This window comes from Oncorhynchus kisutch, linkage group LG5, assembly GCF_002021735.2.
Source record: "Oncorhynchus kisutch isolate 150728-3 linkage group LG5, Okis_V2, whole genome shotgun sequence".
NCBI classification, from domain to species: domain Eukaryota; kingdom Metazoa; phylum Chordata; class Actinopteri; order Salmoniformes; family Salmonidae; genus Oncorhynchus; species Oncorhynchus kisutch.
The window spans coordinates 78218431-78245099 of NC_034178.2; the positions used below are offsets into that span (position 1 = coordinate 78218431).

At 48.6% G+C, this 26669-nt stretch overlaps 1 protein-coding gene across 1 annotated transcript in view; it reads left to right on the top strand.

The window, feature by feature from the left end:
* Positions 1 to 26669, top strand: part of LOC109878774 (IQ motif and SEC7 domain-containing protein 1-like) — a 172761-nt gene that overhangs the window by 105138 nt on the left and 40954 nt on the right. Inside the window, exons 5-6 of the mRNA XM_031825880.1 lie at positions 11038 to 11204; positions 12198 to 12337. Coding sequence (XP_031681740.1) covers positions 11038 to 11204; positions 12198 to 12337 — 307 coding nt within the window. The remainder of the gene's footprint in view (positions 1 to 11037; positions 11205 to 12197; positions 12338 to 26669) is intronic.

Here is a 26669-nt window from a genome sequence, read left to right on the forward strand (position 1 = left end):
ACTATCACACCACTACCGCAGTACTATCACACCACTACCGCAGTACTACCACACCACTACCACAGTACTACCACACCACTACCACAGTACTACCACACCACTACCACAGTACTATCACACCACTACCACAGTACTACCACTACTACACCACTACCACAGTACTACCACTACTACACCACTACCACAGTACTACCAAACCACTACCACAGTACTATCACACCACTACCACATTACTATCACACCACTGCCACACCACTACCACAGTACTACCACACCACTACCACAGTACTACCACACCACTACCACAGTACTATCACACCACTACCACAGTACTACCACTACTACACCACTACCACAGTACTACCACTACTACACCACTACCACAGTACTACCAACCACTACCACAGTACTATCACACCACTACCGCAGTACTATCACACCACTACCGCAGTACTACCACACCACTACCACAGTACTATCACACCACTACCGCAGTACTACCACACCACTACCACAGTACTACCACACCACTACCACAGTACTATCACACCACTACCACAGTACTACCACTACTACACCACTACCACAGTACTACCACTACTACACCACTACCACAGTACTACCAAACCACTACCACAGTACTATCACACCACTACCACATTACTATCACACCACTGCCACACCACTACCACAGTACTACCACACCACTACCACAGTACTACCACACCACTACCACAGTACTATCACACCACTACCACAGTACTACCACTACTACACCACTACCACAGTACTACCACTACTACACCACTACCACAGTACTACCAAACCACTACCACAGTACTATCACACCACTACCACATTACTATCACACCACTGCCACATCACTGCCACAGTACTATCACACCACTGCCACATCACTGCCACAGTACTACCACACCACTGCCACTACCACAGAACTACCACACCACTACCACAGTACTACCACACCACTACCACAGTACTATCACACCACTACCAAAACACTACCTAGCCCAGTAGACACCTGACAGGGATAGGCCCAGAAGGTGGAGAGACTCAAAGATGCATACATCGCTATTTCTCCCTGTCTTTCTGTATCTCTGTTTGTCTCTCTCTCTCTTTCTGTCTCTAACTTTTTTAGTAAATATATATCTTGCATTTTCCTTTTCCGAATGGGCGGTTATTAGAATGCATAAGATTCTCTATTTACGGTATCATAGCTTCTCAAGGTCGAATGAAACACCGTGCACCTGGCGACCTGGTTAGCGCGCACTGCCCCCGGCCCGCCACAGGAGTCGCTAGTGCGCGATGAGACAAGGATATCCCTACCGGCCAAACCCTCTCTAACCCGGACGATGCTAGGCCAATTGTGCGTCACCCCATGGATCTCCTGGTCGCGCCCGAATGCGACAGAGCCTGGGCTCGAACCCAGAGTTTCTGGTGGCACAGCTAGCACAATGCCACCTGGGAGGGAGGCATTGAAGCTTGTTTGGAGGGTTGTTAACACAATGTCCAAAGAAGGGCCAGATGTATACAGAATGGTATTGTCTGCGCAGAGGTGGATCAGAGAATCACCAGCAACAAGAGCAACATCATTGATATATACAGAGAAAAGAATCGGCCTGAGAATTGAACCCTGTGGCACCCCCATAGAGACTGCCTGATGTCTGGACAACAGGCCCTCCGATTTGAAACACTGAACTCAATCTGAGAAGTAGTTGCTGAACCAGGCTAAGCAATCATTTGAGAAACCAAGGCTGTTGAGTCTGCCGATAAGAATGTGGTGATTGACAGAGTCGAAAGCCTTGGCCAGGTCGATGAAGACGGCTGCACTGTACTGTCTTTTATCGATGGCGTTTATGATATTGTGTAGGACCTTGAGCATGGCTGAGGTGCACCCATGACCAGCTCGGAAACCAGATTGCATAGTGGAGAAGGTACGGTGGGATTCGAAATGGTCGGTGATCTGTTTTGTTAACTTGGCTTTCGAAGATTTTAGACAGGCAGAGCAGAATGGATGTATGTCTATAACAGTTTGGGTCAAGAGTGTCTCCCCCTTTGAAGAGGGGGACGACTGCGGCAGCTTTCCAATGTTTGGGGATCTCAGAAGATACGAAAGACAAGTTGAACAGGTTAGTAATAGGGGTTGCAACAATTTTGGGAGATCATTTTTTGAAAGAGAGATTGTCCAGACTGTCTAGTCAGTCTGATTTGGGTGAAGGAGAAGTGGTGGGGGGGGCTTGGGCAAGTTGCTGCAGGGGGTGCTGAGCTGTTGGCCGGGGTAGGGGTAGCCAGGTGGAAAGCATAGCCAGCCGTAGAAAAAAGCTCTTTGAAATGAACGATTATCACAGATTTATCAGTGCTGACAGTGTTTCCTAGCCTCAGTGCAATGGGCAGCTGGGAGGAGGTGCTCTTATTCTCCATCGACTTTAGTGTCCCAAAACGTTTTGTAATTAGTGCTACAGGATCTAAATTTCTGTTTGAAAAATGTTGCCTTAGCTTTCCTAACTGACTGAGTATATTGGTTCCTGACTTCCCTGAAAAGTTGCATATCATGGGGGCTATTCGATGCTAATGCAGAATGCCACAGGATGTTTTTGTCAAGGGCAGTCAAGTCTGGGGTGAACCAAGGGCTATATCTGTTCTTTGTTCTAATATTTGTGAGTGGGGCATGCTTATTTAAGATGGTGGTTTGAGCTGCCCCATCCCCATCCATAGGGGTATTAGGCAGATATGCCCAATTTCAGGACAGTTATATTTTCTAGCAATTGAACCAATGCTTTGATTTTTAAGGGCGAGGCTTACTTGTCTTACACTCATGCTGCCAAACATACCCTTGTAAAACTGACCATCCTACCAATCCTCGACTTTGGCGATGTCATTTACAAAATAGCCTCCAATACCCTACTCAACAAATTGGATGCAGTCTATCACAGTGCAATCCGTTTTGTCACCAAAGCCCCATATACTACCCACCATTGCGACCTGTACGCTCTCGTTGGCTGGCCCTCGCTTCATACTCGTCGCCAAACCCACTGGGCTCCATGTCATCTACAAGACCCTGCTAGGTAAAGTCCCCCCTTATCTCAGCTCGCTGGTCACCATAGCATCTCCCACCTGTAGCACTAGCTCCAGCAGGTATATCTCTCTAGTCACCCCCAAAACCAATTCTTTCTTTGGCCGCCTCTCCTTCCAGTTCTCTGCTGCCAATGACTGGAACGAACTACAAAAATCTCTGAAACTGGAAACACTTATCTCCCTCACTAGCTTTAAGCACCAACTGTCAGAGCAGCTCACAGATTACTGCACCTGTACATAGCCCACCTATAATTTAGCCCAAACAACTACCTCTTTCCCAACTGTATTTAATTTATTTATTTATTTTGCTCCTTTGCACCCCATTATTTTTATTTCTACTTTGCACATTCTTCCATTGCAAAACTACCATTCCAGTGTTTACTATATATTGTATTTACTTTGCCACCATTGCCTTTTTTGCCTTTACCTCCCTTCTCACCTCATTTGCTCACATTGTATATAGACTTGTTTATACTGTATTATTGACTGTATGTTTGTTTTACAACGACACAGAGTTACACATGGAGTATCTGTCAAACTGCTTTGCTTTATCTTGGCCAGGTCGCAATTGTAAATGAGAACTTGTTCTCAACTTGCCTACCTGGTTAAATAAAGGTAAAATAAAACTTAAAAATAAACTTGTTTCTCTGTGCCAGGGGTTATGAAGGGTCCCATGATAGCACTGTCTGCGTATGCAGATGACGTGACTGTTTTTAAAGGTGGGCCTCCTCAGCTAGAGTCAATTGGCAAAAGAGTGAATCGCTGTGGGCAGGTCAGCTTCAGATAGGGTCCACTTCACGGTTACCAGGTCAGCTTCAGATGGTGTCCACTCCGCGATAACGTGTAGGGCTTCAGGTAGGGTCCACTCCACGGTTACCAGGTCAGCTTCAGATAGGGTCCCCTCCACAGTCACCAGGTCAGCTTCAGATAAGGTCCACTTCATGGTTACCAGGTCAGCTTCAGATGGCGTCCACTCTGTGATAACGTGTAGGGCTTCAGGTAGGGTCCACTCCACGGTTACCAGGTCAGCTTCAGATAGGGTCCCCTCCACAGTCACCAGGTCAGCTTCAGATAAGGTCCACTTCACGGTTACCAGGTCAGCTTCAGATAGCGTCCACTCACGATAACCAGTAGGGCTTCAGGTAGGGTCCGCTCCACAGTTACCAGGTCAGCATCACATAGGGTCCGCTCCACGGTCAGCTTCAGATAGGGTCCCCTCCACAGTCACCAAGTCAGCTTCAGATAAGTTCCGCTTCAGATAGGGTCCACTCCACGGTCACCAGGTCAGCTTCAGTCAGATAGGGTCGGCTCCACGGCCACCAGGTCGGCTTCAGATAGGGTCCTCTCCACGGCCACCAGGTCAGCTTCAGATAGGGTCCTCTCCACGGTCACCAGTTCGGCTTCAGTTACGGTCCTCTCCATGGTCACCAGGTCAGCTTCAGATAGGGTCATCTCCATGGTCACCAGGTCAGCTTCAGATAGGGTCCTCTCCATGGTCACCAGGTCAGCTTCAGATAGGGTCATCTCCATGGTCACCAGGGGGGCCCTTTGGGGGGTTTTCTAGGCTCTGATGTTTTTCAAAAAAGAACTAGGAGGGTGTAGTGGAGAAGGTGTATGCCAGATTGTCTCGTTGAAAATGGGTGCTACCCCAGCTGTCCTATAGGGGAAGGGTGCTGGTAGCCAATAACCTACCCTGTGGCACAGAATTATGATTTTACAGCCATACAAGAGCTTCAAACGACCCTTGTCAATTTATGCTGGTCTGGACATCATTGGGTTAAAGCTGTAGGCAATTTCTTCTAGGATCATGGCTTTCCAGCTTCAAGCAGCCCAGAGACTGTTGTACAGTGATTGTTCTAGCTCGGTCATTACAGCCTTCACATTGATGAGGAGAGCTGGCTGTTTGGGCTTAGACAAGCACCTTTTCCTCTTAAAGCTGGAGGGGGGTGATTTGTCTGGCCTGACTCCATTCCATGAGTCTGTTATGCACGCTTGGAGAGTTTAACATGTCCCGTGAGGCCGGCACGCCACCAGATATGTGGCTTTTTGAAGAGCCTCTTTTTTTACAATACTGCCATCCAGTCCCATGCTATGTGTTCAGCCAGCCTACGTTCATGCCTGTTAGGTGTGTACCAAGCTGGGTCATCTTTTTTATTTTTATTTTTTTATTACACCTTTATTTAACCAGGTAGGCTAGTTGAGAACAAGTTCTCATTTGCAACTGCGACCTGGCCAAGATAAAGCATAGCAGTGTGAGCAGACAACAAAGAGTTACACATGGAGTAAACAATTAACAAGTCAATAACACAGTAGAAACCAAAGGGGGAGTCTATATACAATGTGTGCAAAAGGCATGAGGAGGTAGGCAAATAATTACAATTTTGCAGATTAACACTGGAGTGATGAATGATCAGATGGTCATGTACAGGTAGAGATATTGGTGTGCAAAAGAGCAGAAAAGTAAATAAATAAAAACAGTATGGGGATGAGGTAGGTGAAAAAGGGTGGGCTATTTACCAATAGACTATGTACAGCTGCAGCAATCGGTTAGCTGCTCAGATAGCTGATGTTTGAAGTTGGTGAGGGAGATAAAAGTCTCCAACTTCAGCGATTTTTGCAATTCGTTCCAGTCACAGGCAGCAGAGTACTGGAACGAAAGGCGGCCAAATGAGGTGTTGGCTTTAGGGATGATCAGTGAGATACACCTGCTGGAGCGCGTGCTACGGATGGGTGTTGCCATCGTGACCAGTGAGCTGAGATAAGGCGGAGCTTTACCTAGCATGGACTTGTAGATGACCTGGAGCCAGTGGGTCTGGCGACGAATATGTAGCGAGGGCCAGCCGACTAGCGCATACAAGTCGCAGTGGTGGGTGGTATAAGGTGCTTTAGTGACGAAACGGATGGCACTGTGATAGACTGCATCCAGTTTGCTGAGTAGAGTGTTGGAAGCCATTTTGTAGATGACATCGCCGAAGTCGAGGATCGGTAGGATAGTCAGTTTTACTAGGGTAAGCTTGGCGGCGTGAGTGAAGGAGGCTTTGTTGCGGAATAGAAAGCCGACTCTTGATTTGATTTTCGATTGGAGATGTTTGATATGAGTCTGGAAGGAGAGTTTGCAGTCTAGCCAGACACCTAGGTACTTATAGACGTCCACATATTCTAGGTCGGAACCATCCAGGGTGGTGATGCTAGTCGGGCATGCGGGTGCAGGCAGCGACCGGTTGAAAAGCATGCATTTGGTTTTACTAGCGTTTAAGAGCAGTTGGAGGCCACGGAAGGAGTGTTGTATGGCATTGAAGCTTGTTTGGAGGTTAGATAGCACAGTGTCCAAAGACGGGCCGAAGGTATATAGAATGGTGTCGTCTGCGTAGAGGTGGATCAGGGAATCGCCCGCAGCAAGAGCAACATCATTGATATACACAGAGAAAAGAGTCGGCCCGAGAATTGAACCCTGTGGCACCCCCATAGAGACTGCCAGAGGACCAGACAGCATTCCCTCCGATTTGACGCACTGAACTCTGTCTGCAAAGTAATTGGTGAACCAGGCAAGGCAGTCATCCGAAAAACCGAGGCTCCTGAGTCTGCCGATAAGAATATGGTGATTGACAGAGTCGAAAGCCTTGGCAAGGTCGATGAAGACGGCTGCACAGTACTGTCTTTTATCGATGGCGGTTATGATATCGTTGAGTACCTTGAGTGTGGCTGAGGTGCACCCATGACCGGCTCGGAAACCAGATTGCACAGCGGAGAAGGTGCAGTGGGATTCGAGATGGTCAGTGACCTGTTTGTTGACTTGGCTTTCGAAGACCTTAGATAGGCAGGGCAGGATGGATATAGGTCTGTAACAGTTTGGGTCCAGGGTGTCTCCCCCTTTGAAGAGGGGGATGACTGCGGCAGCTTTCCAATCCTTGGGGATCTCAGACGATATGAAAGAGAGGTTGAACAGGCTGGTAATAGGGGTTGCGACAATGGTGGCAGATAGTTTCAGAAATAGAGGGTCCAGATTGTCAAGCCCAGCTGATTTGTACGGGTCCAGGTTTTGCAGCTCTTTCAGAACATCTGCTATCTGGATTTGGTTAAAGGAGAACCTGGAGAGGCTTGGGCAAGGAGCTGCGGGGGGGGCGGAGCTGTTGGCCGAGGTTGAAGTAGTCAGGCGGAAGGCATGGCCAGCCGTTGAGAAATGCTTATTGAAGTTTTCGATAATCATGGATTTATCAGTGGTGACCGTGTTACCTAGCCTCAGTGCAGTGGGCAGCTGGGAGGAGGTGCTCTTGTTCTCCATGGACTTCACGGTGTCCCAGAACTTTTTGGAGTTGGAGCTACAGGATGCAAACTTCTGCCTGAAGAAGCTGGCCTTAGCTTTCCTGACTGACTGCGTGTATTGGTTCCGGACTTCCCTGAACAGTTGCATATCACGGGGACTATTCGATGCTATTGCAGTCCGCCACAGGATGTTTTGTGCTGGTCGAGGGCAGTCAGGTCTGGAGTGAACCAAGGGCTGTATCTGTTCTTAGTTCTGCATTTTTTGAACGGAGCATGCTTATCTAAAATGGTGAGGAAGTTACTTTTAAAGAATGACCAGGCATCCTCAACTGACGGGATGAGGTCAATGTCCTTCCAGGATACCCGGGCCAGGTCGATTAGAAAGGCCTGCTCACAGAAGTGTTTTAGGGAGCGTTTGACAGTGATGAGGGGTGGTCGTTTGACTGCGGCTCCGTAGCGGATACAGGCAATGAGGCAGTGATCGCTGAGATCCTGGTTGAAGACAGCGGAGGTGTATTTGGAGGGCCAGTTGGTCAGGATGACGTCTATGAGGGTGCCCTTGTTTACAGAGTTAGGGTTGTACCTGGTGGGTTCCTTGATGATTTGTGTGAGATTGAGGGCATCTAGCTTAGATTGTAGGACTGGCGAGGTGTTAAGCATATCCCAGTTTAGGTCACCTAACAGAACAAACTCTGAAGCTAGATGGGGGGCGATCAATTCACAAATGGTGTCCAGGGCACAGCTGGGAGCTGAGGGGGGTCGGTAGCAGGCGGCAACCGTGAGAGACTTATTTCTGGAGAGAGTCATTTTCAAAATTAGTAGTTCGAACTGTTTGGGTATGGACCTGGAAAGTATGACATTACTTTGCAGGCTATCTCTGCAGTAAACTGCAACTCCGCCCCCTTTGGCAGTTCTATCTTGACGGAAGATGTTATAGTTGGGTATGGAAATCTCTGAATTTTGGTGGCCTTCCTGAGCCAGGATTCAGACACAGCAAGGACATCAGGGTTAGCAGAGTGTGCTAAAGCAGTGAGTAAAACAAACTTAGGGAGGAGGCTTCTGATGTTGACATGCATGAAACCAAGGCTTTTTCGATCACAGAAGTCAACAAATGAGGGTGCCTGGGGACATGCAGGGCCTGGGTTTACCTCCACATCACCCGCGGAACAGAGAAGGAGTAGTATGAGGGTGCGGCTAAAGGCTATCAAAACTGGTCGCCTAGAGCGTTGGGGACAGAGAATAAGAGGAGCAGGTTTCTGGGCATGGTAGAATATATTCAGGGCATAATGCGCAGACAGGGGTATGGTGGGGTGCGGGTACAGCGGAGGTAAGCCCAGGCACTGGGTGATGATGAGGGAGGTTGTATCCCTGGACATGCTGGTAGTAATGGGTGAGGTCACCGCATGTGTGGGAGGTGGGACAAAGGAGTTATCAGGGGCGTGAAGAGTGGAACTAGGGGCTCCATTGTGAACTAAAACAATGATAACTAACCTGAACAACAGTATACAAGGCATATTGACATTTGAGAGAGACATACAGCGAGGCATACAGTAATCACAGGTGTTGAATTGGGAAAGCTAGCTAAAACAGTAGGTGAGACAACAGCTAATCAGCTAGCACAACAACAGCAGGTAAAATGGCGTAGACTAGGCAACGGGGCCAACAGATAGAACAAACAAGCAGAATGGAGTACCGTGATTAATGGACAGTCCAGCGTGCATCAGCTATGTAGCCAAGAGATCAGTGTCCAGGGGGCAGCGGTGGATGGGGCAGGGAAGCTGGCCTGGCGAGTGTTATCCAGGTAAAAAAAAAACTAACAATGACTAAATAGCTTGTAGCTAGTTAGCTGGTTAGCTTCTGGAGGTTCTTGAGTGTGTTCTAAAAATACATTTTAAAAATAGCGATTCCTTATCACATTGGGTGAGGCAGGTTTCCGGAAGGTATAAACAAATTAAAAGTCAAAAGAGATAGAAAGTAAATATGGGTCCGGTGAGCGTTTGAGACGCGGCGATTCAGGCGGTTAGCAGGCCTGTGCTAACAAGCTAACAGTTTGTAGGCCCGGGCTAGACAAGGTAGCAGTTAGCGGGCCGGAGCTGGACAAGCTAGCAGTTAGCAGGCCGAATTAGCAAGCAGGGAGATAGCGAGGGCTAGAGAGTTAGCCTTTGGGGGACGTCGCGATGGGGTGAGTCTGTTTATTCCTCTTCATGCGATGACATCGGTAGACCGGTCGTATTGTAGCTCAGGAGTATGCTACGGTGGTAGCACAGGTGCTACGGCCGGGCTAGCTTCAAGCTAAGTGGGTGGAAACGCTAGCCAGGAGTAATCCGAGGTTGCGGTTTAGCTAGATAGCTAGTTGCTGAAAAATCCAGCTGAAAGATGTTCCGTTTGCGGTGGGAATCCGGGGATGAAAAATAAATAGGTCCGTTGTGCTCTGGTTAAAGTCGCGTTGTACGAACAGGCGAGAGCTTTCCGAACTACAGGTTAGCTGATGACCGGTTAGCTGGAGACCGCTAGCATACCCGCTGGTTAGCTGGCTAGCTTCAGTTGAGGGGTCCCGAAGTAAATATAAATACTTTAGGAAAAATAGCTACATTGGGTGAGTCGGGTTGCAGGAGAGTATTTGGAAGCTTAGGGTTTGGCAAAATGTTTTCAAAGAGATATGTGGAGAAAATATGTAAAAAACGAAAAATAAACGATATATACAGGGACACGACAGGACAGGACGACCTACTGCTACGCCATCTTGGGTGTGGAGCAAAAGAAGATCATTGGAGGAGCTGAGAGAAAGAGTGGGGATCCGACGTAGCTGAGGTCTGTGACTCCTTGCCAGTACTTAATCAGCAGTATGTGATTGATACTTCTAACTCTGATCGGTGGACGGAGGGTCTGGATGATGTGTTCCATGCACTGATTGTTAGTGCTGCAGCTGGGGCATTAGAGGAGGACGTGGGGATGCTGCTTTCCTTCCATACCCCGGAGCTGGGGGAGTTCAAGGTGCTGGGAAAGAAGGCCATGTACATAATGTGTAAAAGTGTCCGATGCTTCTTCCCTGGAATGGGTAAAATCGACAAGGTGGGCGGGTGTATTTGGTCCAGGTGCCTCCCCAAAAGGCTGTTGGCAATCTTTCCAATGGAGGATAATACATGGAGCTATAACCAGCAACGTAGAGGATAATATATGGAGCTATAACCACCAACGTAGAGGATAATACATGGAGCTATAGCCACCAACATGCATCTGGTACACCTGGATCCTACTGTTGGGGAGGGGTGTCCATTCTGTACTGAGACTGAACTCTGGCACATCTGCTCATAGTGTCCCAGGTTGGTCATGATGATCACTATTTGTTTCTCAGCTCTGGGGGAGGTTTTGTCTTCCCAAACTGTTTATATTTGGGCCAAAGTACAGGTTTAGTGTTGTGTTTTTAATATTTTTTTGTTTGTTTGCGTGTTCGTGTTGTGGGTTCCCAAACCCAATAAAGTTTTTTTTTCAACTCAAACGCTCTCTCTCTTTCTGTCTCTGTCTTTCGGTGACTTTCTTTCTCGTTCTCTCATTATTTCTCCCTCCGACAGCTTGAGGTACTGTGTCTGTAACCCTGGGGTGGTATGTCAGTTCTGTTATCTTATGGTTAGGTTTACATTTGCGTCTGTATAATACAGGATGTTGTTCTCTCTCCAGTCAGAGGTACTGTATCTGTAACCCCGGGGTGGTACGACAGTTCCGTAACCCCGACACCATCTTCATCCTGGCGTTCGCCATCATCCTCCTCAACACTGACATGTACTCTCCCAACGTCAAGCCAGAGAGGAAGATGAAGCTGGAGGACTTCGTCAAGAACCTCAGAGGTAGAAATCCATTGCGGTATTCATGGTCTGTAACTAACTCCTGACCTCTGTCTAATAGAGCCTGTTCATGCACTACAGCTTGATGAATGTCCCTGTATAAGGTGTTTATATTGTGTCATGGCTTAGCAGTGGAACTCAAGCAAAGCAGAGTTTCTTTAACCAGAACAGAACAACATTTCTCTGACTATACAGTGCATTTGGAAAGTAATCAAACTTCCAGACTTGCATTTTTTTCTCATCAATCTACACACAGTACACACAATGTTTGCTAAAAAAAACGAAATACCTTATTTACCTAACTATTCAGACCATTTTACACGGTGGCTAGGAAAAACTCCCTAAAAATGCCAGAACCTAGGAAGAAACCAGGCTCTGAAGGGTGGCCAGTCCTCTTCTGGCTGTGCCGGGTGGAGATTATAACAGAACATGGCCAAGATGTTCAAACATTCATAGATGACCTGCAGGGTGAAATAATAATAATCACAGTGGTTGTAGAGGGTGCAACTGGTCAGCACCTCAGGAGTGAATGTCAGTTGGCTTTTCATAGCCGGTCATAGCCAATCAAATACAGATGTGCCAAGCTTCAACAATGTACCGAGTAAAGGGTCTGGATAACTATAAATATGATATTTTTTTAATCATTATGATGTATTGTGTGTATTTTGATGAGAGGAAACAACTATTTAATACATTTTAGGATAAGGTTGTAACGTAACAATGTGGAAAAAGTAAAGGGTCTGAATACTTTCCGAATGCACTGTATGTGCATGCCAATTGATCTGATTTTGACTAGTGGAAAAGCAGAGTGATTCAAACTCAATCTCACAAACCTTTCTAAAGGGAAACACAGTATTTCTGTGCATATTACTGTGAACGTACAGTATGTGTATCTCTAGCGGGGATGGAGAGGACATCTAGCTGGAGATGCTCATAGGGTTAGATACAAGAGGTTAGAGTTAGTTAGTTGTAACATTGTATCAACTATTTCTCCAGGTGTGGATGATGGAGGGGACATCCCACGGGAGATGCTGACAGGTATATATGAGAGGATCAGGAAGAGGGAACTGAAGACAAATGAAGATCACGTCTCTCAGGTCCAGAAGGTTGAGAAACTCATTGTTGGGAAGAAACCGGTGAGTTTAGACTGTGCAGCCATGGACACATTTCAATAGGTCACAGTGAGTTTAGACTCTGTGCTGCCATGGACACATTTCAATAGGTCACAGGGAGTTTAGACTCTGTGCTGCCATGGACACATTTCAATAAGTCACAGGGAGTTTAGACTCTGTGCTGCCATGGACACATTTCAATAGGTCACAGGGAGTTTAGACTCTGTGCTGCCATGGACACATTTCAATAAGTCACAGGGAGTTTAGACTCTGTGCTGCCATGGACACATTTCAATAGGTCACAGGGAGTTTAGACTCTGTGCTGCCATGGACACATTTCAATAGGTCACAGGGAGTTTAAACCCTATGCTGCCATGGACACATTTCAATTGGTCACAGGGAGTTTAGACTCTGTGCTGCCATGGACACATTTCAATAGGTCACAGGGAGTTTAGACTCTGTGCTGCCATGGACACATTTCAATAGGTCACAGGGAGTTTAGACTCTGTGCTGCCATGGACACATTTCAATAGGTCACAGGGAGTTTAAACCCTATGCTGCCCTGGACACATTTCAATAGGTCACAGTGAGTTTAGACTCTGTGCTGCCATGGACATATGTGACAAACTGCCTTGATTCGGTCTTATGTAGCCAATTTTAAATGGTGTTTTTTTACATTGGATAAAAGTAGAGACTCAGAGCTACATCATACACTGCAGTTGAGGAACAATGGAAAAGTAATTCTGCTTTGAAAGTTGATAAACTTGTCATCCCACTTTTGAGAAAATGGCATTTTAATGATAGGTAGCTAACTAGTAGGGGGAAAAGTCAGTACTAGCAAGGGGGAAAAGTCAGTACTAGCAGGGGGGAAAAGTCAGTACTAGCAGGGGGAAAGGTCAGTACTGGCAAGGGGGAAAAGTCAATACTAGCTAGGGGGAAAGTCAGTACTAGCAAGGGGGAAAAGTCAGTACTAGCAAGGGGGAAAAGTCAGTACTAGCAGGGGGGAAAAGTCAGTACTAGCAGGGGGGAAAAGTCAGTACTAGCAGGGGGGAAAGTCAGTACTGGCAAGGGGGAAAAGTCAATACTAGCTAGGGGGAAAAGTCAGTACTAGCAAGGGGGAAAAGTCAGTACTAGCAAGGGGGAAAAGTCAGTACTAGCAGGGGGAAAAGTCAGTACTAGCAGGGGGAAAAGTCAGTACTAGCAAGGGGGAAAAATCAGTACTAGCAAGGGGGAAAAATCAGTACTAGCAAGGGGGAAAAGTCAGTACTAGCAAGGGGGAAAAGTCAGTACTAGCAAGGGGGAAAAGTCAGTACTAGCAAGGGGGAAAAGTCAGTACTAGCAAGGGGGAAAAGTCAGTACTAGCAAGGGGGAAAAGTCAGTACTAGCAAGGGGGAAAAGTCAGTACTAGCAAGGGGGAAAAGTCAGTACTAGCAGGGGGGAAAAGTCAGTACTAGCAGGGGGAAAAGTCAATACTAGCTAGGGGGAAAAGTCAGTACTAGCAAGGGGGAAAGTCAGTACTAGCAAGGGGGAAAAGTCAGTACTAGCAAGGGGGAAAAGTCAGTACTAGCAAGGGGGAAAAGTCAGTACTAGCAAGGGGGAAAAGTCAGTACTAGCAAGGGGGGAAGAAAGTCAATACTAGCTAGGGGGAAAAGGTCAGTACTAGCAAGGGGGAAAAAGTCAGTACTAGCAAGGGGGAAAAGTCAGTACTAGCAAGGGGGAAAAGTCAGTACTAGCAGGGGGAAAAGTCAGTACTAGCAAGGGGGAAAAGTCAGTACTAGCACAGGGGGAAAAGTCAGTACTAGCAGGGGGGAAAAGTCAGTACTAGCAGGGGGGAAAAGTCAGTACTAGCAGGGGGGAAAAGTCAGTACTAGCAAGGGGGAAGTCAGTACTAGCAGGGGGAGGAAAAGTCAGTACTAGCAGGGGGGGAAAAGTCAGTACTAGCAAGGGGGAAAAGTCAGTACCTAGCAAGGGGGAAAAGTCAGTACTAGCAGGGGGAAGGAAAGTCAGTACTAGCAAGGGGGAAAAGTCAGTACTAGCAAGGGGGAAAAGTCAGTACTAGCAGGGGGAAAAGTCAGTACTAGCAAGGGGGAAAAATCAGTACTAGCAAGGGGGAAAAGTCAGTACTAGCAAGGGGGAAAAGTCAGTACTAGCAAGGGGGAAAAGTCAGTACTAGCAAGGGGGAAAAGTCAGTACTAGCAAGGGGGAAAAGTCAGTACTAGCAGGGGGGAAAAGTCAGTACTAGCAGGGGGAAAGTCAATACTAGCTAGGGGGAAAAGTCAGTACTAGCAAGGGGGAAAAGTCAGTACTAGCAAGGGGGAAAAGTCAGTACTAGCAAGGGGGAAAAGTCAGTACTAGCAAGGGGGAAAAGTCAGTACTAGCAAGGGGGAAAAGTCAGTACTAGCAAGGGGGAAAAGTCAGTACTAGCAAGGGGGAAAAGTCAGTACTAGCAGGGGGAAAAGTCAGTACTAGCAAGGGGGAAAAGTCAGTACTAGCAGGGGGGAAAAGTCAGTACTAGCAGGGGGGGAAAGTCAGTACTAGCAGGGGGGAAAAGTCAGTACTAGCAAGGGGGGAAGTCAGTACTAGCAGGGGGAAAGTCAGTACTAGCAGGGGGGAAAAGTCAGTACTAGCAAGGGGGAAAAGTCAGTACTAGCAAGGGGAAAAGTCGGGTACTAGCAGGGGGGAGACTCAGTACTAGCAGGGGGGAAACTCAGTACTAGCAGGGGGGAAAGGTCAGTACTAGCAGGGGGAAAGGTTAGTACTAGCAGGGGGGAAACTCAGTACTAAAAGGGGAAAAGTCAGTACTAGCAGGGGGGAAAATTCAATACTAGCAAGGGGGGAAAATTCAGTACTAGCAAGGGGGAAATTCAGTACTAGCAAGGGGGAAAAGTCAGTACTAGCAGGGGGGAAAAGTCAGTACTAGCAGGGGGGAAAAGTCAGTACTAGCAGGGGGGAAAAGTCAGTACTAGCAGGGGGGAAAAGTCAGTACTAGCAAGGGGGAAAAGTCAGTACTAGCAGGGGGAAAAGTCAGTACTAGCAAGGGGGAAAAGTCAGTACTAGCAAGGGGGAAAAGTCAGTACTAGCAGGGGGGAAAAGTCAGTACTAGCAGGGGGGAAAAGTCAGTACTAGCAGGGGGGAAAAGTCAGTACTAGCAAGGGGGAAGTCCAGAGTACTAGCAGGGGGAAAAGTCAAGTACTAGCAGGGGGGAAAAGTCAGTACTAGCAAGGGGGAAAAGTCAGTACTAGCAAGGGGGAAAAGTCAGTACTAGCAGGGGGGAAAAGTCAGTACTAGCAAGGGGGAAAAGTCAGTACTAGCAAGGGGGAAAAGTCAGTACTAGCAGGGGGAAAAGTCAGTACTAGCAAGGGGGAAAAATCAGTACTAGCAAGGGGGAAAAGTCAGTACTAGCAAGGGGGGAAAAGTCAGTACTAGCAAGGGGGAAAAGTCAGTACTAGCAAGGGGGAAAAGTCAGTACTAGCAAGGGGGAAAAGTCAGTACTAGCAGGGGGGAAAAGTCAGTACTAGCAGGGGAAAAGTCAATACTAGCTAGGGGGAAAAGTCAGTACTAGCAAGGGGGAAAAGTCAGTACTAGCAAGGGGGAAAAGTCAGTACTAGCAAGGGGGAAAAGTCAGTACTAGCAAGGGGGAAAAGTCAGTACTAGCAAGGGGGAAAAGTCAGTACTAGCAAGGGGGAAAAGTCAGTACTAGCAAGGGGGAAAAGTCAGTACTAGCAGGGGGAAAAGTCAGTACTAGCAAGGGGGAAAAGTCAGTACTAGCAGGGGGGAAAAGTCAGTACTAGCAGGGGGGGAAAGTCAGTACTAGCAGGGGGGAAAAGTCAGTACTAGCAAGGGGGGAAGTCAGTACTAGCAGGGGGAAAAGTCAGTACTAGCAGGGGGGAAAAGTCAGTACTAGCAAGGGGGAAAAGTCAGTACTAGCAAGGGGAAAAGTCGGTACTAGCAGGGGGGGAGACTCAGTACTAGCAGGGGGAAACTCAGTACTAGCAGGGGGGAAAGGTCAGTACTAGCAGGGGGAAAGGTTAGTACTAGCAGGGGGGAAACTCAGTACTAAAAGGGGAAAAGTCAGTACTAGCAGGGGGGAAAATTCAATACTAGCAAGGGGGAAAATTCAGTACTAGCAAGGGGGAAAATTCAGTACTAGCAAGGGGGAAAAGTCAGTACTAGCAGGGGGGAAAAGTCAGTACTAGCAGGGGGGAAAAGTCAGTACTAGCAGGGGGGAAAAGTCAGTACTAGCAGGGGGGAAAAGTCAGCACTAGCAAGGGGGAAAAGTCAGTACTAGCAAGGGGAAAAGTCGGGTACTAGCAGGGGGGAGACTCAGTACTAGCAGGGGGGGAAACTCAGTACTAGCAGGGGGGAAAGGTCAGTACTAGCAGGGGGAAAGGTTAGTACTAGCAGGGGGGGAAACTCAGTACTAATAGGGGAAAAGTCAGTACAAATAGGGGAAAATTCAGTACTAGCAGGGGGGGGAAGTCAGTACTAGCAAGGGGGAAAAGTCAGTACTAGCAGGGGGGAAAAGTCAGTACTAGCAGGGGGGAAAAGTCAGTACTAGCAGGGGGGAAACTCAGTACTAGCAGGGGGGAAAGGTCAGTACTAGCAGGGGGGAAAAGTCAGTACTAGCAAGGGGGAAAAGTCAGTACTAGCAAGGGGGAAAAGTCAGTACTAGCAAGGGGGAAAAGTCAGTACTAGCAAGGGGAAAAGTCAGTACTAGCAAGGGGGAAATGTCAGTACTAGCAAGGGGGAAAAGTCAGTACTAGCAGGGGGGAAAAGTCAGTACTAGCAGGGGGGAAAAGTCAGTACTAGCAGGGGGGAAAAGTCAGTACTAGCAAGGGGGGAAGTCAGTACTAGCAGGGGGAAAAGTCAGTACTAGCAGGGGGGAAAAGTCAATACTAGCAGGCGGGAAAAGTCAGTACTAGCAAGGGGAAAAGTCGGTACTAGCAGGGGGGAGACTCAGTACTAGCAGGGGGAAACTCAGTACTAGCAGGGGGGAAAGGTCAGTACTAGCAGGGGGAAAGGTTAGTACTAGCAGGGGGGAAACTCAGTACTAAAAGGGGAAAAGTCAGTACTAGCAGGGGGGAAAATTCAATACTAGCAAGGGGGAAAATTCAGTACTAGCAAGGGGGAAAATTCAGTACTAGCAAGGGGGAAAAGTCAGTACTAGCAGGGGGGAAAAGTCAGTACTAGCAGGGGGGAAAAGTCAGTACTAGCAGGGGGGAAAAGTCAGTACTAGCAGGGGGGAAAAGTCAGCACTAGCAAGGGGGAAAAGTCAGTACTAGCAAGGGGAAAAGTCGGTACTAGCAGGGGGGAGACTCAGTACTAGCAGGGGGGAAACTCAGTACTAGCAGGGGGGAAAGGTCAGTACTAGCAGGGGGAAAGGTTAGTACTAGCAGGGGGGAAACTCAGTACTAATAGGGGAAAAGTCAGTACTAATAGGGGAAAATTCAGTACTAGCAGGGGGGGAAGTCAGTACTAGCAGAGGGGAAACTCAGTACTAATAGGGGAAAGTCGGTACTAGCAGGGGGGAGACTCAGTACTAGCAGGGGGAAACTCAGTACTAGCAGGGGGAAAGGTCAGTACTAGCAGGGGGAAAGGTTAGTACTAGCAGGGGGGAAAAGTCAGTACTAGCAAGGGGGAAAAGTCAGTACTAGCAGGGGGAAAGTCAGTACTAGCAGGGGGAAAGGTTAGTACTAGCAGGGGGGAAAAGTCAGTACTAGCAAGGGGGAAAAGTCAGTACTAGCAGGGGGAAAGTCAGTACTAGCAGGCGGGAAAAGTCAGTATTAGCAGGGGGAATCTCAGTATTAGCATGGGGGAATCTCAGTACTAGCAGGGGGGAAAAGTCAGTACTAGCAGGGGGAAGAGTCAGTACTAGCAGGGGGGGAAAGTCAGTACTAGCAGGGGGAAAAGTCAGTACTAGCAGGGGGAAAAGTCAGTACTAGCAGGGGGGAAAAGTCAGTACTAGCACTGGGGAAACTCAGTACTAGCAGGGGGAAAAGTCAGTACTAGCAGGGGGAAAAGTCAGTACTAGCAGGGGGAAAAGTCAGTACTAGCAAGGGGAAAAGTCGGTACTAGCAGGGGGGAGACTCAGTACTAGCAGGGGGGAAACTCAGTACTAGCAGGGGGGAAAGGTCAGTACTAGCAGGGGGGAAAATTCAATACTAGCAAGGGGGAAAATTCAGTACTAGCAAGGGGGAAAATTCAGTACTAGCAAGGGGGAAAAGTCAGTACTAGCAGGGGGGAAAAGTCAGTACTAGCAGGAGGGAAAAGTCAGTACTAGCAGGGGGGAAAAGTCAGTACTAGCAGGGGGGGAAAAGTCAGTACTAGCAGGGGGGAAAAGTCAGCACTAGCAAGGTTGAAAAGTCAGTACTAGCAAGGGGAAAAGTCGGTACTAGCAGGGGGAGACTCAGTACTAGCAGGGGGGAAACTCAGTACTAGCAGGGGGGAAAGGTCAGTACTAGCAGGGGGAAAGGTTAGTACTAGCAGGGGGGGAAACTCAGTACTAATAGGGGAAAAGTCAGTACTAATAGGGGAAAATTCAGTACTAGCAGGGGGGGAAGTCGGTACTAGCAGAGGGGAAACTCAGTACTAATAGGGGAAAAGTCGGGGTACTAGCAGGGGGGAGACTCAGTACTAGCAGGGGGGAAAGGTCAGTACTAGCAGGGGGAAAGGTTAGTACTAGCAGGGGGGAAACTCAGTACTAATAGGGGAAAAGTCAGTACTAATAGGGGAAAATTCAGTACTAGCAAGGGGGAAATGTCAGTACTAGCAAGGGGGAAAAGTCAGTATTAGCAGGGGGGAAAAGTCAGTACTAGCAGGGGGGAAAAGTCAGTACTAGCAGGGGGGAAAAGTCAGTACTAGCAAGGGGGGGAAGTCAGTACTAGCAAGGGGGAAAAGTCAGTACTAGCAGGGGGGAAAAGTCAGTACTAGCAGGGGGGAAAAGTCAGTACTAGCAGGGGGGAAACTCAGTACTAGCAGGGGGGAAAGGTCAGTACTAGCAGGGGGGAAAGGTCAGTACTAGCAGGGGGAAAGTTTAGTACTAGCAGGGGGGAAACTCAGTACATAAAGGGGAAAAGTCAGTACTAGCAGGGGGGAAAATTCAATACTAGCAAGGGGGGAAAATTCAGTACTAGCAAGGGGGAAAATTCAGTACTAGCAAGGGGGAAAAGTCAGTACTAGCAGGGGGGAAAAGTCAGTACTAGCAGGGGGGAAAAGTCAGTACTAGCAGGGGGGAAAAGTCAGTACTAGCAGGGGGGAAAAGTCAGCACTAGCAAGGGGGAAAAGTCAGTACTAGCAAGGGGAAAAGTCGGTACTAGCAGGGGGGAGACTCAGTACTAGCAGGGGGGGAACTCAGTACTAGCAGGGGGGAAAGGTCAGTACTAGCAGGGGGAAAGGTTAGTACTAGCAGGGGGGAAACTCAGTACTAATAGGGGAAAAGTCAGTACAAATAGGGGAAAATTCAGTACTAGCAGGGGGGGAAGTCAGTACTAGCAAGGGGGAAAAGTCAGTACTAGCAGGGGGGAAAAGTCAGTACTAGCAGGGGGGAAAAGTCAGTACTAGCAGGGGGGAAACTCAGTACTAGCAGGGGGGAAAGGTCAGTACTAGCAGGGGGGAAAAGTCAGTACTAGCAAGGGGGAAAAGTCAGTACTAGCAAGGGGGAAAAGTCAGTACTAGCAAGGGGGAAAAGTCAGTACTAGCAAGGGGAAAAGTCAGTACTAGCAAGGGGGAAATGTCAGTACTAGCAAGGGGGAAAAGTCAGTACTAGCAGGGGGGAAAAGTCAGTACTAGCAGGGGGGAAAAGTCAGTACTAGCAGGGGGGGAAAAGTCAGTACTAGCAAGGGGGGAAGTCAGTACTAGCAGGGGGAAAAGTCAGTACTAGCAGGGGGGAAAAGTCAATACTAGCAGGCGGGAAAAGTCAGTACTAGCAAGGGGAAAAGTCGGTACTAGCAGGGGGGAGACTCAGTACTAGCAGGGGGAAACTCAGTACTAGCAGGGGGGAAAGGTCAGTACTAGCAGGGGGAAAGGTTAGTACTAGCAGGGGGGAAACTCAGTACTAAAAGGGGAAAAGTCAGTACTAGCAGGGGGGAAAATTCAATACTAGCAAGGGGGAAAATTCAGTACTAGCAAGGGGGAAAATTCAGTACTAGCAAGGGGGAAAAGTCAGTACTAGCAGGGGGGAAAAGTCAGTACTAGCAGGGGGGAAAAGTCAGTACTAGCAGGGGGGAAAAGTCAGTACTAGCAGGGGGGAAAAGTCAGCACTAGCAAGGGGGAAAAGTCAGTACTAGCAAGGGGAAAAGTCGGTACTAGCAGGGGGGAGACTCAGTACTAGCAGGGGGGGAAACTCAGTACTAGCAGGGGGGAAAGGTCAGTACTAGCAGGGGGAAAGGTTAGTACTAGCAGGGGGGAAACTCAGTACTAATAGGGGAAAAGTCAGTACTAATAGGGGAAAATTCAGTACTAGCAGGGGGGGAAGTCAGTACTAGCAGAGGGGAAACTCAGTACTAATAGGGGAAAAGTCGGTACTAGCAGGGGGGAGACTCAGTACTAGCAGGGGGAAACTCAGTACTAGCAGGGGGGAAAGGTCAGTACTAGCAGGGGGAAAGGTTAGTACTAGCAGGGGGGAAAAGTCAGTACTAGCAAGGGGGAAAAGTCAGTACTAGCAGGGGGAAAGTCAGTACTAGCAGGGGGAAAGGTTAGTACTAGCAGGGGGGAAAAGTCAGTACTAGCAAGGGGGAAAAGTCAGTACTAGCAGGGGGAAAGTCAGTACTAGCAGGCGGGAAAAGTCAGTATTAGCAGGGGGAATCTCAGTATTAGCATGGGGGAATCTCAGTACTAGCAGGGGGGAAAAGTCAGTACTAGCAGGGGGGAAGAGTCAGTACTAGCAGGGGGGGAAAGTCAGTACTAGCAGGGGGAAAAGTCAGTACTAGCAGGGGGAAAAGTCAGTACTAGCAGGGGGAAAAGTCAGTACTAGCAGGGGGGAAAAGTCAGTACTAGCACTGGGGAAACTCAGTACTAGCAGGGGGAAAAGTCAGTACTAGCAGGGGGAAAAGTCAGTACTAGCAGGGGGAAAAGTCAGTACTAGCAAGGGGAAAAGTCGGTACTAGCAGGGGGGAGACTCAGTACTAGCAGGGGGGAAACTCAGTACTAGCAGGGGGGAAAGGTCAGTACTAGCAGGGGGGAAAATTCAATACTAGCAAGGGGGAAAATTCAGTACTAGCAAGGGGGAAAATTCAGTACTAGCAAGGGGGAAAAGTCAGTACTAGCAGGGGGAAAAGTCAGTACTAGCAGGAGGGAAAAGTCAGTACTAGCAGGGGGGAAAAGTCAGTACTAGCAGGGGGGAAAAGTCAGTACTAGCAGGGGGGAAAAGTCAGCACTAGCAAGGTTGAAAAGTCAGTACTAGCAAGGGGAAAAGTCGGTACTAGCAGGGGGAGACTCAGTACTAGCAGGGGGGAAACTCAGTACTAGCAGGGGGGAAAGGTCAGTACTAGCAGGGGGAAAGGTTAGTACTAGCAGGGGGGAAACTCAGTACTAATAGGGGAAAAGTCAGTACTAATAGGGGAAAATTCAGTACTAGCAGGGGGGGAAGTCGGTACTAGCAGAGGGGAAACTCAGTACTAATAGGGGAAAAGTCGGTACTAGCAGGGGGGAGACTCAGTACTAGCAGGGGGGAAAGGTCAGTACTAGCAGGGGGAAAGGTTAGTACTAGCAGGGGGGAAACTCAGTACTAATAGGGGAAAAGTCAGTACTAATAGGGGAAAATTCAGTACTAGCAAGGGGGAAATGTCAGTACTAGCAAGGGGGAAAAGTCAGTATTAGCAGGGGGGAAAAGTCAGTACTAGCAGGGGGGAAAAGTCAGTACTAGCAGGGGGGAAAAGTCAGTACTAGCAAGGGGGGGAAGTCAGTACTAGCAAGGGGGAAAAGTCAGTACTAGCAGGGGGGAAAAGTCAGTACTAGCAGGGGGGAAAAGTCAGTACTAGCAGGGGGGAAACTCAGTACTAGCAGGGGGGAAAGGTCAGTACTAGCAGGGGGGAAAAGTCAGTACTAGCAAGGGGGAAAAGTCAGTACTAGCAAGGGGGAAAAGTCAGTACTAGCAAGGGGGAAAAGTCAGTACTAGCAAGGGGGAAAAGTCAGTACTAGCAAGGGGAAAAGTCAGTACTAGCAAGGGGGAAATGTCAGTACTAGCAAGGGGGAAAAGTCAGTACTAGCAGGGGGGAAAAGTCAGTACTAGCAGGGGGGAAAAGTCAGCACTAGCAAGGGGGAAAAGTCAGTACTAGCAAGGGGAAAAGTCGGTACTAGCAGGGGGGAGACTCAGTACTAGCAGGGGGGAAACTCAGTACTAGCAGGGGGGAAAGGTCAGTACTAGCAGGGGGAAAGGTTAGTACTAGCAGGGGGAAACTCAGTACTAATAGGGGAAAAGTCAGTACTAATAGGGGAAAATTCAGTACTAGCAGGGGGGAAGTCAGTACTAGCAGAGGGGAAACTCAGTACTAATAGGGGAAAGTCGGTACTAGCAGGGGGGAGACTCAGTACTAGCAGGGGGAAACTCAGTACTAGCAGGGGGGAAAGGTCAGTACTAGCAGGGGGAAAGGTTAGTACTAGCAGGGGGGAAAAGTCAGTACTAGCAAGGGGGAAAAGTCAGTACTAGCAGGGGGAAAGTCAGTACTAGCAGGGGGAAAGGTTAGTACTAGCAGGGGGGAAAAGTCAGTACTAGCAAGGGGGAAAAGTCAGTACTAGCAGGGGGAAAGTCAGTACTAGCAGGCGGGAAAAGTCAGTATTAGCAGGGGGAATCTCAGTATTAGCATGGGGGAATCTCAGTACTAGCAGGGGGGAAAAGTCAGTACTAGCAGGGGGGAAGAGTCAGTACTAGCAGGGGGGGAAAGTCAGTACTAGCAGGGGGGAAAAGTCAGTACTAGCAGGGGGAAAAGTCAGTACTAGCAGGGGGAAAAGTCAGTACTAGCAGGGGGGAAAAGTCAGTACTAGCACTGGGGAAACTCAGTACTAGCAGGGGGAAAAGTCAGTACTAGCAGGGGGAAAAGTCAGTACTAGCAGGGGGAAAAGTCAGTACTAGCAAGGGGAAAAGTCGGTACTAGCAGGGGGGAGACTCAGTACTAGCAGGGGGGAAACTCAGTACTAGCAGGGGGGAAAGGTCAGTACTAGCAGGGGGGAAAATTCAATACTAGCAAGGGGGAAAATTCAGTACTAGCAAGGGGGAAAATTCAGTACTAGCAAGGGGGAAAAGTCAGTACTAGCAGGGGGGAAAAGTCAGTACTAGCAGGAGGGAAAAGTCAGTACTAGCAGGGGGGAAAAGTCAGTACTAGCAGGGGGGAAAAGTCAGTACTAGCAGGGGGAAAAGTCAGCACTAGCAAGGTTGAAAAGTCAGTACTAGCAAGGGGAAAAGTCGGTACTAGCAGGGGGAGACTCAGTACTAGCAGGGGGGAAACTCAGTACTAGCAGGGGGGAAAGGTCAGTACTAGCAGGGGGAAAGGTTAGTACTAGCAGGGGGGAAACTCAGTACTAATAGGGGAAAAGTCAGTACTAATAGGGGAAATTCAGTACTAGCAGGGGGGGAAGTCGGTACTAGCAGAGGGGAAACTCAGTACTAATAGGGGAAAAGTCGGGTACTAGCAGGGGGGAGACTCAGTACTAGCAGGGGGGAAAGGTCAGTACTAGCAGGGGGAAAGGTTAGTACTAGCAGGGGGGAAACTCAGTACTAATAGGGGAAAAGTCAGTACTAATAGGGGAAAATTCAGTACTAGCAAGGGGGAAATGTCAGTACTAGCAAGGGGGAAAAGTCAGTATTAGCAGGGGGGAAAAGTCAGTACTAGCAGGGGGGAAAAGTCAGTACTAGCAGGGGGGAAAAGTCAGTACTAGCAAGGGGGGGAAGTCAGTACTAGCAAGGGGGAAAAGTCAGTACTAGCAGGGGGGAAAAGTCAGTACTAGCAGGGGGGAAAAGTCAGTACTAGCAGGGGGGAAACTCAGTACTAGCAGGGGGAAAGGTCAGTACTAGCAGGGGGGAAAAGTCAGTACTAGCAAGGGGGAAAAGTCAGTACTAGCAAGGGGGAAAAGTCAGTACTAGCAAGGGGGAAAAGTCAGTACTAGCAAGGGGGAAAAGTCAGTACTAGCAAGGGGAAAAGTCAGTACTAGCAAGGGGGAAATGTCAGTACTAGCAAGGGGGAAAAGTCAGTACTAGCAGGGGGGAAAAGTCAGTACTAGCAGGGGGGAAAAGTCAGTACTAGCAGGGGGGAAAAGTCAGTACTAGCAAGGGGGGAAGTCAGTACTAGCAGGGGGAAAAGTCAGTACTAGCAGGGGGAAAAGTCAGTACTAGCAAGGGGGAAAAGTCAGTACTAGCAAGGGGGAAAAGTCAGTACTAGCAAGGGGGAAAAGTCAGTACTAGCAAGGGGGAAAAGTTAGTACTAGCAAGGGGGAAAAGTCAGTACTAGCAGGGGGGAAAAGTCAGTACTAGCAGGGGGAAAAGTCAGTACTAGCTAGGGGGAAAAGTCAGTACTAGCAAGGGGGAAAGTCAGTACTAGCAAGGGGGAAAAGTCAGTACTAGCAAGGGGGAAAAGTCAATACTAGCAAGGGGGAAAAGTCAGTACTAGCAAGGGGGAAAAGTCAGTACTAGCAAGGGGGAAAAGTCAGTACTAGCAAGGGGGAAAAGTCAGTACTAGCAGGGGGAAAAGTCAGTACTAGCAAGGGGGAAAAGTCAGTACTAGCAAGGGGGAAAAGTCAGTACTAGCAGGGGGGAAAAGTCAGTACTAGCAGGGGGGGAAAGTCAGTACTAGCAGGGGGGGAAAGTCAGTACTAGCAAGGGGGGAAGTCAGTACTAGCAGGGGGAAAAGTCAGTACTAGCAGGGGGGAAAAGTCAGTACTAGCAAGGGGGAAAAGTCAGTACTAGCAAGGGGAAAAGTCGGTACTAGCAGGGGGGAGACTCAGTACTAGCAGGGGGGAAACTCAGTACTAGCAGGGGGGAAAGGTCAGTACTAGCAGGGGGAAAGGTTAGTACTAGCAGGGGGGAAACTCAGTACTAAAAGGGGAAAAGTCAGTACTAGCAGGGGGGAAAATTCAATACTAGCAAGGGGGAAAATTCAGTACTAGCAAGGGGGAAAATTCAGTACTAGCAAGGGGGAAAAGTCAGTACTAGCAGGGGGGAAAAGTCAGTACTAGCAGGGGGGAAAAGTCAGTACTAGCAGGGGGGAAAAGTCAGTACTAGCAAGGGGGAAAAGTCAGCACTAGCAAGGGGGAAAAGTCAGTACTAGCAAGGGGAAAAGTCGGTACTAGCAGGGGGGAGACTCAGTACTAGCAGGGGGGAAACTCAGTACTAGCAGGGGGAAAGGTCAGTACTAGCAGGGGGAAAGGTTAGTACTAGCAAGGGGGAAACTCAGTACTAATAGGGGAAAAGTCAGTACTAATAGGGGAAAATTCAGTACTAGCAGGGGGGGAAGTCAGTACTAGCAAGGGGGAAAAGTCAGTACTAGCAGGGGGGAAAAGTCAGTACTAGCAGGGGGGAAAAGTCAGTACTAGCAGGGGGGAAACTCAGTACTAGCAGGGGGGAAAGGTCAGTACTAGCAGGGGGAAAAGTCAGTACTAGCAAGGGGGAAAAGTCAGTACTAGCAAGGGGGAAAAGTCAGTACTAGCAAGGGGGAGACTCAGTACTAGCAGGGGGGAAACTCAGTACTAGCAGGGGGGAAAGGTCAGTACTAGCAGGGGGAAAGGTTAGTACTAGCAGGGGGGAAACTCAGTACTAAAAGGGGAAAAGTCAGTACTAGCAGGGGGGAAAATTCAATACTAGCAAGGGGGAAAATTCAGTACTAGCAAGGGGGAAAATTCAGTACTAGCAAGGGGGAAAAGTCAGTACTAGCAGGGGGGAAAAGTCAGTACTAGCAGGGGGGAAAAGTCAGTACTAGCAGGGGGGAAAAGTCAGTACTAGCAAGGGGGAAAAGTCAGCACTAGCAAGGGGGAAAAGTCAGTACTAGCAAGGGGAAAAGTCGGGTACTAGCAGGGGGGAGACTCAGTACTAGCAGGGGGGAAACTCAGTACTAGCAGGGGGGAAAGGTCAGTACTAGCAGGGGGAAAGGTTAGTACTAGCAGGGGGGAAACTCAGTACTAATAGGGGAAAAGTCAGTACTAATAGGGGAAAATTCAGTACTAGCAGGGGGGGAAGTCAGTACTAGCAGGGGGGAAACTCAGTACTAGCAGGGGGGAAAGGTCAGTACTAGCAGGGGGGAAAAGTCAGTACTAGCAAGGGGGAAAAGTCAGTACTAGCAAGGGGGAAAAGTCAGTACTAGCAAGGGGGAAAAGTCAGTACTAGCAAGGGGGAAAAGTCAGTACTAGCAAGGGGAAATGTCAGTACTAGCAA